Below are 14003 nucleotides of genomic sequence, written 5' to 3'. Positions count from 1 at the left end.
TGTTTTTTTGTTTTGTTTTGTTTTTTTGAGGTATAGGGTTTCACTCTGGTCTCGGGCTGGCCTTGAACTCAGGGCAATCCTCCTACCTCTGCTGAGTGCTGGAATTAAAGGCATGCACCACCATGCCTGGCTTAAAATGGAGGATGTTTTTTTTTCTCTTTTTTTTTTCTAGGTAGGTTCTCACTCTCAGTGAGTCTCAGGGTGGCCTTGAACTTTTGGCAATTCTACCTTTTCCTCCCAAAGGTGTGTGCCACCATGCCTGGCCACCTGAAAATATTCTTTTAAAAATTGCATAAGGGCTGGAGAAATGGCTTAGCAGTTAAGGCACCTGCCTGAAAAGCCAAAGGACCCAAGTTTGATTCTCCAGTACCCATATAAACCAGATGCATAAGGTGGCACATCCATCTGGAGTTCATTTTCAGTGGCTGGAGACACTGGCACTCACATGCTCTCTATATCTAACCCCCTCTTTTTTTCTTGGTGGGGTTCCAAGAGTAGAATCTCTCTTTAGCCCAGGCTGACCTGGAATTTACACTGTAATCTCAGGGTGGCCTTGAACTCACAGCTATCCTCCCACTTTTGCCCTTTGAGGGCTGGGATTAAAGGCATTTCACCACCCACATCTGGCTCTTTCTTTCAAATAAATACAAATAAGATAAAATTGCATAATATAGGCCAGATGTGATGGTGCATGCTTTTACCCCCAGCATTTAGGAGGTAAAGGTAGGAGGATTGTCATGAGTTTGGGGCCACCCTGAGACTACATAGTGAATTCCAGGTCAGTCTGGGCTAGAGTAAAACCCTACCCTAGAAAAACAAATAAGCAAATTGCATAAAATAGGGTTGGAGAGATGGTTTAGCAGTTAAGGCACTTGCCTATGAAGCCTAAGGACCTAGGCTCAACTTGCCAGTACCTATGTAAGCCAGATGCACAAGGTAGCACATACCTCTGGAGTTCATTTGCAGTGGCTGAAGGACCTGCTGTGCCCATGCTCTCTCTGCCTTTCTCTTTCTCTCTCAAATAAATTAATATTGAAATTTTGCATAAAAGATAAGGGCTGAGAGTATAGCTCAGTGGTAAAGCACCTGTTTAGCATGCATGAGGCCAGCCCAGGCTTGGCCTCCAGTGCTGCAACTCCCTCCCCCCAAACAAACGAATGTCCATGAAGTACTGTGAAGCATGAGAAGAAGCATCAGGGCTAGATACTTGTGAAAAATGCAGATTATAGGATGGCCAGAATTTTGAACAACACCAAAGATTCCTGCCCCCTAGAGGACACATGAAGAAATTTTCTCATGGATATGATCAAGATCTGTGAGAATAAAACAGTGGTAGCACATATTTTTAATCCCAGCTCTCAAGAAAGAGCCAGAGATAGGACTGTTGTAAGTCTGAGGGCAGACTGAGACTACAGAGTGAGTTCTAGGTCAGCCTGGGATATTTATTTATTGTAGAGACAGAGAAAGAAAAAGGCAGAGGAAGAGAATAGATGCTCCAGGGCCTCTAGCTGTTGCAAATGAAAATATTTGTTTGAGAGAGAATGGGCACGACAGGGCTCCAGCCACTGCAAATAAACTCCAGATGCATGTGCCACCTTGTGCATCTGGCTTACGTGGGTCCTGGGGAATCGGACTTGGGTCCTTTGGCTTTGCAGACAAGCACCTTCAATGCTAAGCCATCTCTCCAGCCCTTATTATTGTTATATTATTATTATTACTACTTGTATTTTAACAGGCTGCAGAGAGATTCTCCTCTAATTTTTCTTTTTTTAAGTTTAGAGAGACTTTATTAGATTAAGAGAAGGAAAGAGGAGAGATTTAAAAAGAGCTGCTAATTGTAAGTCCTGGTACTTTAATTTTTTGTTGTTGTTGTTTTGTTTTGTTTTTGAGGTAGGGTCTCACTTTAACCCAGGCTGACCTGGAATTCCCTATGTAGTCTCAGGCTGGCCTTAAACACACGGCAATCCTCCTACCTCTGCCTCCTGAGAGCTGGGATTAAAGGCGTGCACCACCATGTCCGGCTCATATTTAAAAATTTTGTGTGTGTGTGTGTGTGTGTGTGTGTGTGTGTGTGTGTGTGTCAGTGCCTCTTGCCATTGCAAACACCTTTACATGGATAGTTGGGAAGTTGAACACGAGGTGAGCAAGCTTTGCAACCAAGTACCTTTAATCACTGATCCATCTCTCTAGCTCCCTCTCCTGCCAGCTTTGAAAAAGTGAGTCACCATGCTATAAGAGGGCCATGTATTTATTATCAGTTGAGAGCAACCCCTACCCAGCAGCCAGGAAGAAAACTGTCCCTTGTGACAACCACACAAAAAGTGAAATTCGGGCTGGAATGGCTTAGCAGTTAAGGCACTTGCTTGCAAAGCCACAGGACCCAGGTTCGATTCCCCAGGTCCCATGTGAGCCAGATGCACAAGGTAGTGTATGCATCTGGAGTTTATTTGCAGTGGCTGGAGCCCTGTCATGCTCATTCTCTCTCAAACAAATATATATTTTTTTAAGTGAAATTCTTCTACCACTCTGACTGAACTCGTAAGAAGCACGAGACACAGGTGAGACAGACACCTTGGCACAATGTGCTAAAATCCTAAACAGAGGGCTTGGCTAACCTGTATTCAGGAAGTATAAAAACCATGCATGGCAAAGACATGTATCCACTCTAAGGATAGTGTCACATCTTTGAATGAAAAAACTGGGCTGTAGCTAATGTTTGATTCTTTAAAAAGAAATGAGGTCTGGGCTGGAGAGATGGCTTAGCAGTTAAGCGCTTGCCTGTGAAGCCTAAGGACCCTGGTTCGAGGCTCAATTCCCCAGGACCCACATTAGCCAGATGCACAAGGGGGTGCACGTGTCTGGAGTTCATTTGCAGTGGCTGGAGGCCCTGGCACGCCCATTCTCTCTCTCTATCTGCCTCTTTCTCTCTCTGTCACTCTCAAATAAATAAAATTTAAGAAAAAAAAAAAGAAATGAGGTCTGTAAGCCGGGCATGGTGGTGCATGCTTTTAATCCCAGCACTTAGGAAGCAGAGGTAGGAAAATCACTGTGAGTTCAAGGCCATCCTGAGTCTACACAGTGAATTACAGGTCAGCCTGTGCTAGAGTTAGAACCATCCTCGAAAGACCAAAAAAAGAAAGAAAGAAATGAGGGTTGGGGAGATGGCTTAGCAGTTAAGGCACTAACCTATAAAGCCTAAGGACCCAGGTTTGATTCTCTAGAACTCATGTAAACCAGATGCACATGATAGTACATGCATCTGGAGTGTGTTTGCAGTGGCTGGAGGCCCTGGCATGCCGATTCTGTCTTTCTCTCTCTATAATAAACAAATACAATACAAAAAACAAGTAAAAATAAAAGATAAATAATAAATAAATAATAGATAATAAAAGGAGGCTCGCCTTGAGTTCAAGGCCACCCTGAGACTACATAGTGAATTCCAGGTCAGCCTGAGCTAGAATGAAACCCCCCAAATCAATGAGATTTTGGGGGTTTTGTTGTTGTTTCTTTTTTGAGGTAGGGTCTCAACGTACCTCAGGCTGACCTGGAATCCACTACAAAGTCTCAAGAGTAATCTCAAACTCATGGTGATACTCCTATTTCTGCCACCATGCCTGACTAGAAATTTTTTTATTATTATTTAACTTTATTTATTTATTTGCAAACAGAGAGAGAGATAGAGACATAAGAGAAACATATAGAGAGAATGGGCATGCCAGGACCTCTAGCCATTGCAAACACTCCAGACACATGTGCCCCTTGTGCATTTGGCTTATGTGGGCCTGGGGAATTGAACCTGGGTCCTTAGGCTTCGCAGGCAAATGCTTTAACTGCTAAGCCATCTCTATAGCCCGAAATATTTTTTTTTCTTTGAGGTAGGGTCTCACTCTAGCCCAGGCTGACCTGGAATTCACTATGGAGTCTCCGGGTGGCCTCGAACTCACGGTTATCCTCCTACCTCTGCCTCCCGAATGCTGAAATATTTTTTTTAAATTTTTATTAACATTTTCCATGATTATAAAATATATCCCATGGTAATTCCCTCCTGAAATATTTTTTTAATGCAAGAATAAGGTCTGACTAGAAAGCATGGCCACAAACTATGGGGTGTGGTGGCTCATGTGTGTAATCCCAGCCACTGAGAGACAGAGGCAGGAGGATTGCCTAAACATTTAGGCAAGTCTGCTCTACATAGCATGTTCCAGGCAAGCCAGGGCTACATAGTAAGACTCTGTCTCAAAAAAGCCAAAAATTATAAATAATGAATATAAACTGCAATTAGAGATGTATAGAATTCAGTAAGACTGAAAAATAAAAAGGTATGTATGTAGGTTGGGAAACAGTGACAAGTGGAAAACAGTATTGAAGAGGGGTAGGAAGTCAAGAGATGGAAACCTGATACATAGGTCAAGAAAGCCCTTAAACAAGAAGTTGACTTAGGAGTAAACCCAGGGTTCTTAAACCTTAGCATGCATCAGTAGCAGCACCTAAAGGTTTGTTCCAGTATAGCCTACTGGGCTTCATCATACAGACAGATTCAGCAGGTTCCTGGCTGATACTTTGGCCCAGGGATCATACTTTGAAAACCAATGAATGGGCTACAAAAATTGGTGATTTGAATCTCTACTCCACTGTCTGTTTACCCGGGGAGTCTGCTGAACCTTGTGCTTGTTTCTATTACACTTAGAATAGTGCCTGGCAAAGTGAGCAATGGGTTAATTTGGCTATTATTACATACATAGGACACAATAACAAATAAAAAATAATATCTAATATAAATGTCCAGCAATCCAAAAATAAAAACAAAATAAATATTCAGCTGGGTGTGGTGGTACATGCCTTTATTCCCAGCACTTGGGAGGTAGAGGTAGAAGGCCACCCTGAGACAAAATAGTGAATTCCAGGTCATCCTGGGCTAGAATGAGACCCTACCTTGAAAGACCAAAAGCATATATAGGTGTGTGTGTGTGTGTATTTTTTTTTTGGGGGGGGGTTAAAGGTAGGGTCTCACTCCAGCCCAGACTGACCTGGAATTCACTATGTCATCTCATCTCAGGGTGGCCTCAAACATGCAGCAATCCTACCTCTCTGCCTGGGTAGTGCTGGGATCAAAGGTGTGTGTTACCATGCCAAGAGGGAATATTTTACCTTAATATAAAAATATTCTTATGAAAAGCCAGGTGTGGTGGTGCACATCTTTAATCCTAGCACTCAGGAGGCAGAGGGAGAAGGATCGCCATGAGTTCGAGGCCACCCTGAGAATATATACTGAATTCCAGGTCAGCCTGAGCTGGAGTGAAACCCTACCTTGGAAAAAACAAAACAGATAAGATATTCCCTATAAGAAATTTGCTATGTTTCAAAGATATAATTTAAGAAAGATACTAAATCATATACAAACACACAAAACTCCACATGGATAAAAAATATCATTTAGAGGGTAGGCATGGTGGCACATGCTTTTAATCCCAGCACTCAGGAGGCTGAGGTAGGAGGGCTGCTTTGAGTTTGAAGCCAGCTTGAGACTACATAGTAAATTTCAGGTCAGCTTGAACTAGAGCGAGACCCTACCTGGAAAAAAAAAAAAATCACTTCAGGACTGGAGAGATGGCTTAGTGGTTAAGGCACTTGCCTGTGAAGCCTAAGGATCCAGGTTAGATTCCCCAGTATCCACATAGGGAAGATGCAATGTTGGTCCACGCATTTGGAGTTTGTTTGCAGTGGATAGCAGCCCTGGTACTGCACCTGTTCTCTATCTGCCTCTTACTCTCTCTCTCTAATAAAGAAATAAAAATAAAATAAATCATTTTGGGCCAAGTGTGGTGGCATATGCCTACCTTGAAAAACCAAATTAAAAAAAAAGAATAAGAAAGGAAAAAAATAGGGTTAGAGTTATATATCATTTAGCCTTCTTTTTTAAATTTGTAATTTTTTTTTTTTTGGTTTTTCAAGGTAGGGTCTTGCTCTAGCCCAGGCTGACCTGGAATTCACTATGTAGTCTCAGGGCGGCTTCAAACTCACAGCGATCCTTCTACCTCTGCTCCAGAGTGCTGGAACTAAAGGCATATGCTACCACACCCGGCTACCCTTCTTTTTTTTTCCTTTTTTAAGACAGGATCTCACTATATAAGCCCAGGCCACAACTTAGGCTGACTTGGAATTCATGATCTTCCTGCCTGAGATTAGTGGCTTGCTCCATTGTACCTGGCTTCTCTAAGTAGTCTTTACTTAACACAAACTCGGGCTGGAAAGTTGGCTTAGTGATTAAGGCACTTGCCTGCAAAGCCAAAGGACCCACATAAGCCAGATGCACAAGGTGGCCCATGGGTCTGGAGTTCATTTGCAGCAGTTGGATGCCCTGGCACACCTATTCTCTCTCTTTCCTTCTACCTTCCTCTTTCCTTCTCTCTCTAATAAATAAATAAAACTATGTATTAAAAAAAAACACCAGGAAAGTTCTTTACTTGACTTACCTTTAGAATGGTACATACACAGTTACAAAATTGTAAAAACTATACTAAAAGTAAATGTAGAACTTACTTCAACAATCAAGACATTCTAGAAGAAAAAGAGAAATGAAAATCAGTACACTGAATGAGATAGTATTTCCAATTATCAGTGAAATCATAATGTAACAAATCTAAGGAAATCATCCAAATGTGTTTTTTAAAGATTTTATTTTTATTTATTACAGTCAGAGGGGGAGAGAGAGAGAGAAGAATGGGCATACCAGGGCTTCTAGCCACTGCAAATGAATTCCAGACGCAAGCACCACTATGTGCATAAGGCTTACCTGGGACCTGGAGAATCGAACCTGGGTCCTTAGGTTTTGCAGGCATGTATCTTAACTGCTAAAATATCTCTCCAGCTCAAAATTTGTACGTTTAAAAACCTTGTTATATTTTATTTTATGCAATCCTGCTTAAAACAAGTGGACTACCTATAGTGACTTATAAGTCCTTGTGAGAAAGTATGGGCATGCCAGGGCTTCCTGCCACTATAAACAATCTGCAGACACATGTGCCCCATTTTGTGCATCTGGCTTTACATGGGTATTAGGGAATTGAACCCAGGCTGTCAGGCTTTGCAAGCAAGCACTTTGACCACTGAGACATCTCTCCAGCCCTCTTGTGTTCATGTCTATGAAAGCTTTTATTCCTTAATGCAAGATCTTAGGCTAGACTGGGTCTCACATACCCAGATGTAAAATGAGAAACTTAAAAAAAATAAAAAATAAAAAAAATAAAATGAGAAACTTAAGTCAGATGGCCTCATATCTTTTCTGGCACTAATATTTTAAGTGTAATCTGTACAATGCCTCCAAAATCATGTATTTAATAACATATAGAATCTAACTCAGAATTAATTTTCTGACTAAACTAATATTGATATGTCCCTATTTTTAGACTACACTAAAACTTCTTCTCTACCATAAACCCTCATCTCTTTTCTAGACAGGGTCTCACTCTGTAGCACAGGCTGTCCGGGAATGGACTATGTAGCCCATGCTGGCCTAAATATTGCAGCAATATTCCTGCCACAGCCTGCTGAGTGCTGAGATTATAGTCACCAGGCACTGTGCCTGGCTCCTCACTCCATTTCAGTATTCCAAGAGTAGATAACAGTTCTATCTCTGTTTATGCTAAGATTTATGTCATATTGCTTATCAGTAGTTCTCAATGCACACTGCCATCACCAAGTTAATGTCCTTTACATTCTTTCTAAGCTACCAAGGTAGGACACACAACACCGACTGGCATTTGTTTCCCTATCAACATTTCCTCTCCCCTCCCCTCCCTAGAGCATCTGAAGGATAACATATTCCACTGATAGTTGCTGCAATGAAATATAATTGTAACGTGGAACACGCCATGGGCTCATGAGACAGACACTGAATTCTAGTCAGGTAGCTAATCCTAAGTGCCTATATAACCTTGATTGAGTCAGATGCTTATACAAATAAAGCCCAGTGAGATTAAATATTTGCCAAATTCTAAGTTGCAGTATCATTCCAATACAAAGAATGAGAATTGCTACCACAGAGAATATACATCAAGCAGCCACATTCCTACTTAATGAAAATGAAGCTCAAAAGTCCAATGTCTTATCCAAAGTAACAGGGCTGGAGAGATGGCTTAGCGGTTAAGCGCTTGCCTGTGAAGCCTAAGGACCCCGGTTCGAGGCTCGGTTCCCCAGGTCCCACATTACCCAGATGCACAAGGGGGCGCACGCGTCTGGAGTTCGTTTGCAGAGGCTGGAAGCCCTGGCGCGCCCATTCTCTCTCTCTCTATCTGTCTTTCTCTCTGTGTCTGTCGCTCTCAAATAAATAAATAAATAAATAAAATGAACAAAGTAATAGACAAGTAGAAGAGAAGGAATTTGAACAAAGGTGGATTTAGGGTCCAAAACATAATATTCTCAACCATTAACTAGGGGAAAATATATATCAATTCATGTCTGTATTTGTACACACTACATTTTCACAAAAGTAACAATGTGGGAGAAATTTTAAATAAGCCTGTAATCTCACTACCAAGAATTAACTTCACTTAAATTCTCTTTTGTGAATTATCCCCAGTTACTGTGTTCTACTATGACTGTCATAAGAAAGTTATTTTAGAAGCATAGATCTGTTTAAGATCAAACGCTATGTAATGGGGCAGAGCCATTAGGTGGAAAAGACAAGGTCAAAGTAAGTAACAGAAGGCCTTGAAGGGTAGGCCTCCTCCAGCACTGAAAACTGGTTATAGGAGTACAGACTTTGAATGGCTTCTAAATAAGGACAAAGCATGCTGAAGGGGAAGAAGGGTAAGGTCTGGCAGTTGTATACAGAACGGACAGGACAGGCAAAGAACCAGCAAATTACAATTTCTCTGAAGTTTCTAAAAGATGCTGATGTCAACGTTAGTGTGTCATGACCCCAACATAGGACCACATCATTTCACACAAATGTTTTATGCTAAAGTTTTCTTTATTTTATTTTATTTTTTGATGGAGGGTCTCACTCTAGCCAAGGCTGACCTGGAATTCACTATATAGTCTCAGGGTGGCCTCGAACTCACAGCGATCCTCCTACCTCTGCCTCCTGAGTGCTGGGATTAAAGGCGTGCACTACCACGCCTGTCCTGTTTTTTTTTGTTTGTTTGTTTTTGTTTTTGTTTTTAGTTTTCTTATACTTAGTTGAAAGCTAGAAGATTCATGGTATCTGCATTGAAGTTTAAGCTCTGCTACTTACTGGTTAAATGATTTGGGGACTATGAGAGCCTGTGTCTTATAATTCCAAACTGTAACTATCTCTTAATTTCCTATCTGTAACATTGAGGATATAAGCAGGTATGGTGGCGCATGCCTTTAATCCCAGCACTCAGGAGGCAGAGGAAGGAGAACCGCTGTGAGTTCAAGGCCAGCCTCGGACTACAGAGTGCCAGGTCAGCCTGGGCTACAGTGAGACCATACCTTGAAAAAAACATTCAAACAAAATTGGGGATATAATGCCCTCACCAGATGCTTTTGTGAACCTTTTATAAGATTAAAGAAAAAAATGGGCTTGAGAGATGGCTCAACGGTTAAGCACTTGCCTGTGAAGCCTAAGGACCCCAGTTCGAGGCTCATTTACCCAGAACCCATGTTAGCCAGATGCACAAGGGGCGCACGCGTCTGGAGTTCGTCTGCAGTGGCTGGAAGCCCTGGCGCGCCCATTCTCTCTCTCTTTCTCTACACCTGCCTCTTTCTCTGTCACTCTCAAATAAATAAATAAAAATAAGAAACAAAAAAATTTTAAAAAAAGATACATACCTTTCCCGTTAAAGTTGAGAGATCATCTCCACCAATTACTTTTATGTCCCCTGTGGACTGGTCATTCTAGTTAAAACAACAACAAAACATCATGATACATATGTATATACATATCCTTATGAACATACCAACTTAAATTATCAAATAAAAACTAGAAGATTTAAGAAGTTAGCTATCTAATGGCCACAGCATTATGAAAATCTAAATGATATGAATTATAAGAATGTTTCCAGAAATGAAAGACTAGGTAAATTTCATGTAGAAATTAGTAAAAATTAAAAAGTTATAATTGGTCATTATTGATTTGATATTTGGAAGAGTCCTAAAAATAGGGTATACCTATTTGTGAGTGGGCAGTTATACCAATCACCCATCACCAGTTAGTCATTTCTAAACCATCACCAGTTAGTCATTTCTAAACCACAAAGGACATTATTAACACGAAAAATATCTGTAACTATTCATGTGAGTGTCACAAGTTGCAGGAGCTGGTGTACAACACATGGATAAATCAAGTCCTATGAAAGTCTAGCCCAGGTCACCTTCATCATTGCCTGAGAAACTAGGTTGGATCAGTAGTCCATTAAGGCATACTTAGGCTCTCACTTTATGCTCTCAGAAAACCAGGAGGTACCCTTATAGGAGTTTCAAAAGGGAATACTTAAGACGCTGACCACAGTTGGTAGTAATAATTGTAATTTGGATGTGCCTGATTCAAGACAGAAGACAGAGCTGAAAAGAGAGATGGAAATAACAGGTCATACTGTAAAGTGTCAACAATTACAATGGCATAGTACCAGCACAATGACTGACAAAAAGATCAAGGAAAAAAGGAAAACCCAGAAACAGACCCAAAGCACATAACAATTTAGTATATGAAAAAGATGGTATTCTGAGTCAGTAAGAATAAGATGAAGTATTCAATAAATGGTGTTTGGTCAACTACTTATCCATTTTGGAAAAGATAAAGTATGGTCCCTACCTCACAGCATGCACAAAAATAAATTCCAGATGAGTTAAAATCTAAATGTAAAAAATAAAAGTTGTAAGTGGACTGGAAGAAAATGAAGAACCTTTTCACATTCCTAGGCATGGGAGGAGTCCAAACTAAAAATATCTGTGACCAATATTCCCATTATACATTCACTGGGCTTCCAAATAAGAACCCATATGAAAATGGAGAACAATCACAAATAGACAATTTATAGAAGCCCATAACATCAAATAATAATACCTTTCTGGGCTGGAGAAATGGCTTAGCATTTGAGGCACTTGCTGGCAAAGCCAAAGGACCCAGGTTCAAATCTCCAGTACCCAACATAAGGCCTTGGTGTGCCCATTCTATCTACTTCTTTCTCTCTCCTTCTCTCAAATAAATAAATAAAGCATTTTTAAAAAGATGCCTGTCTGACAAATACTAAATGTTTACTATGCTGCTCACCAATCCACATTTGTATAAACATATGTTGAGGGAAACAAGTAACTCATGTTGTTAATCAGACTACAGAAACTAATACCAAGCTCTCTGAAAAGGATGTAATGATGCTTATTAAAATTTTAAACATACATACCATTTTGGCACAGGGATCCCACATTTCTAGGAAATGATGTCACAAAAACATTCACAAATACGCAAAGGTACATTCAAGGATATGCACTACATCAGCTGTTCATCACAAAGAACCAGCATCAGGCTGAGGAAATGGCTGGCTGGCTAGGCATTTTTCATACAAGCATGAGGACCTGAGTTTGGATTCCCAAAATCCATGTAAATGCCGAGTATGGCAGTGTGTGTCTATAAACCCAGTGCTCAGGTGGATTCTAAGGCAAGCTGGGTTAGTTGAATTACCTAAATCTCTGAACTCCTTGCTCAGAGACCCCATGCAAGTAAATAAATTGGAGAGGGATTAAGAAAGACACTGGATGTTGACCTCTGGCCTCCACACACACATTTGTGCACATACTCTGGCACACATCCATGTACCCCAAAACAGAACTAACATGTTTATTAACAGGAATTACCTAAATTAATCTATACAGTATTAATACTATGATGTTGTTAAAGAGAATCTAGTAATCTAATATATACTGACATGGATCAAAACTAATTAAAAATAGCAAGTAGGCCCAGTGTGGTGGGGCATATCTTTAATCTCAGCACTCAGGAGGCAAAGGTAGGAGGATTACAGTGAGTTCAAGACCACCGTAAGATGACATAGTGAATTGCAGGTCAGCCTGGGCTAGTACGACCTAACCTCAAAGAACAGCACCTCCCCCCCCAAAAAAAACAAGTAGTAGACTAACATTTTGCCTATAAAACTATTTTTATTCTGTATTTAAAACTGTTTTGGAGCTGGGCATAGTGGCATATGCCTTTAATCCTAGCACTTGGGAGGCAAAGGTAGGAGGATCGCTGTGAGTTCAAGGCCACCCTGAGACTACACAGTGAATTCCAGGTCAGTCTGAGCTAGAGTGAGACCCTATCTTGAAAAACCAAAAGAAAAAAAGAACTATTTTGGGAGGAGCCAGGGAACTAGATAAGAGTTAGAGTGCTTTACCTCAGAGCACAAGGCCCTAGGTTCTACCCCCACCACACACGCACACACACGGGACAAATAAAGAACCCTATGTTGGGCCAGGTAATGTGGCACATGCCTGTAATCTCTCAAAAGCAATCAGAAGGCTGAGGCCACACTGTAACAGACTGTGTGTGTGTGTGTGTGTTTTGTTTGTTTTTCGAGGTAGGGTTTCACTGTAGCCCAGGCTGGCCTAGAATTCACTATGTACTCTCAGGGTGGCCTTGAACTCACAGTGATTCTGCTATTTCTACCTTCCAAGTGCTGGGATTAAAGGCTTGTGTTACCATGCCTGGCTCTAGACTGTGATATTTATTTATTTAGTTAGTTATTTATTTTATTTATTTGAGAAGGGGAGAGAGAAAAGATAAGAGAATGGGTACGCCACAGGCCTTCCGCCACTTCAAACGAGCTCCATGCACATGTGGCACCTTGTGTACCTATCTTATGTGGGTCCTAGGAAATTAAATCTGGGTCCTTTGGCTTTTCAGGCAAGTGCTTTAACCACTAATCCATCCCGTCAACCCACAGACTGTGATTTTTTAAAGGCAGCTTGGGCTATTTAATAAGACCCTATCTCAAAACATCATTGTAAGAAACTACAAAATCAGCCAGGTGTAGTAGTGCATGCCTTTAATCCCAGCAATCAGGAGTCAGAGGTAGGAGGATCACTGTGAGTTGGAAGTAAGCCTGAGACTACATAGTGAATTCTAGGTCAGCCTGAGTAAGAGCCAGACCCTACCTCAAAAAAGAAAATACAAAAATCCTTTTCTATGCTGAGCTTGGGGTGTGGATCAGTGGTAAAGTGTCAGCATAGCATGTATGAGGCCCTGGGTTCCATTCCTAGCACCAATAAACAACAACAGAAACTAAAAAAATTACACTATTCCATGTTGTAAACTAAATGTTGTGACTTTGTACCAAAAACATTTGCACACTAATTCTCATCTTATTCTAACTAACTGAAATCTCAGCATTTCAAGCATACAGAAGTGATTAGTAGCAACAGGAAAGAGGTAAAAGGGAATCGTGATTTCCATGGTAAATGTTGGTCAACACTGCCATCTTCTGTAGAAATATGAAACTACAGTCAAGTTCCTACAGACCAGGAAAAGAGGAATATTCAATAACTGGTTACCTGGGTTGGAGAGACGGCTTAGTGGTTAAGGCACTAAGCCGGCAAAAGCTAACAACTGGGGCTCAATTCCCCAGTACCCACATAAAACCAAATGCATGGCTCATGCATTTGGAGTGCATTTGCAGCAGCTAGAGGCCCTGGCATGCCTATTCTCTCTCTCTTACACTGTACAAATAGATATTTAAAAAAAAAAAAAAAACAGGACCCTGGCATGCCTAGTCTCTTTCAGTGTAAAAAAGATATTTTTTAAAAAACAGATGACATTGATCTGTGATAACAGGACAAAGAGGCTCAAACACAAAACTCTGGTTCTTTATTACCATTCATATTTTTGCACTCCTGTTGGTCCCAAGGTTATCAGCTTATGTTTCTTCTGAGTTCCTCCCCCCAACCCCATGGGAACAGCCACCTTTTAAATAGAAGCTAAGTAAAAAAAAAAAAAAAAGGGCTCCCGCCAGGCGTGGTGGTGCACGCCTTTAATCCCAGCACTTGGG

General features: G+C 41.0%; 1 protein-coding gene across 1 annotated transcript in view; it reads right to left on the bottom strand.

The window, feature by feature from the left end:
- Hprt1 (hypoxanthine phosphoribosyltransferase 1) overlaps positions 1-14003 on the bottom strand; it is a 46928-nt gene that overhangs the window by 2700 nt on the left and 30225 nt on the right. The window contains exons 4-5 of the mRNA XM_045139948.1: positions 9796-9861; positions 6541-6558 (exon numbers count right to left, since the gene is read on the bottom strand). Of these exons, the coding sequence (XP_044995883.1) occupies positions 6541-6558; positions 9796-9861 (84 nt within the window). The remainder of the gene's footprint in view (positions 1-6540; positions 6559-9795; positions 9862-14003) is intronic.

This window comes from Jaculus jaculus, chromosome X (genome assembly GCF_020740685.1).
Source record: "Jaculus jaculus isolate mJacJac1 chromosome X, mJacJac1.mat.Y.cur, whole genome shotgun sequence".
Classification (NCBI taxonomy): Eukaryota; Metazoa; Chordata; class Mammalia; order Rodentia; family Dipodidae; genus Jaculus; species Jaculus jaculus.
This window is presented reverse-complemented; position numbering and strand designations above follow the sequence as displayed.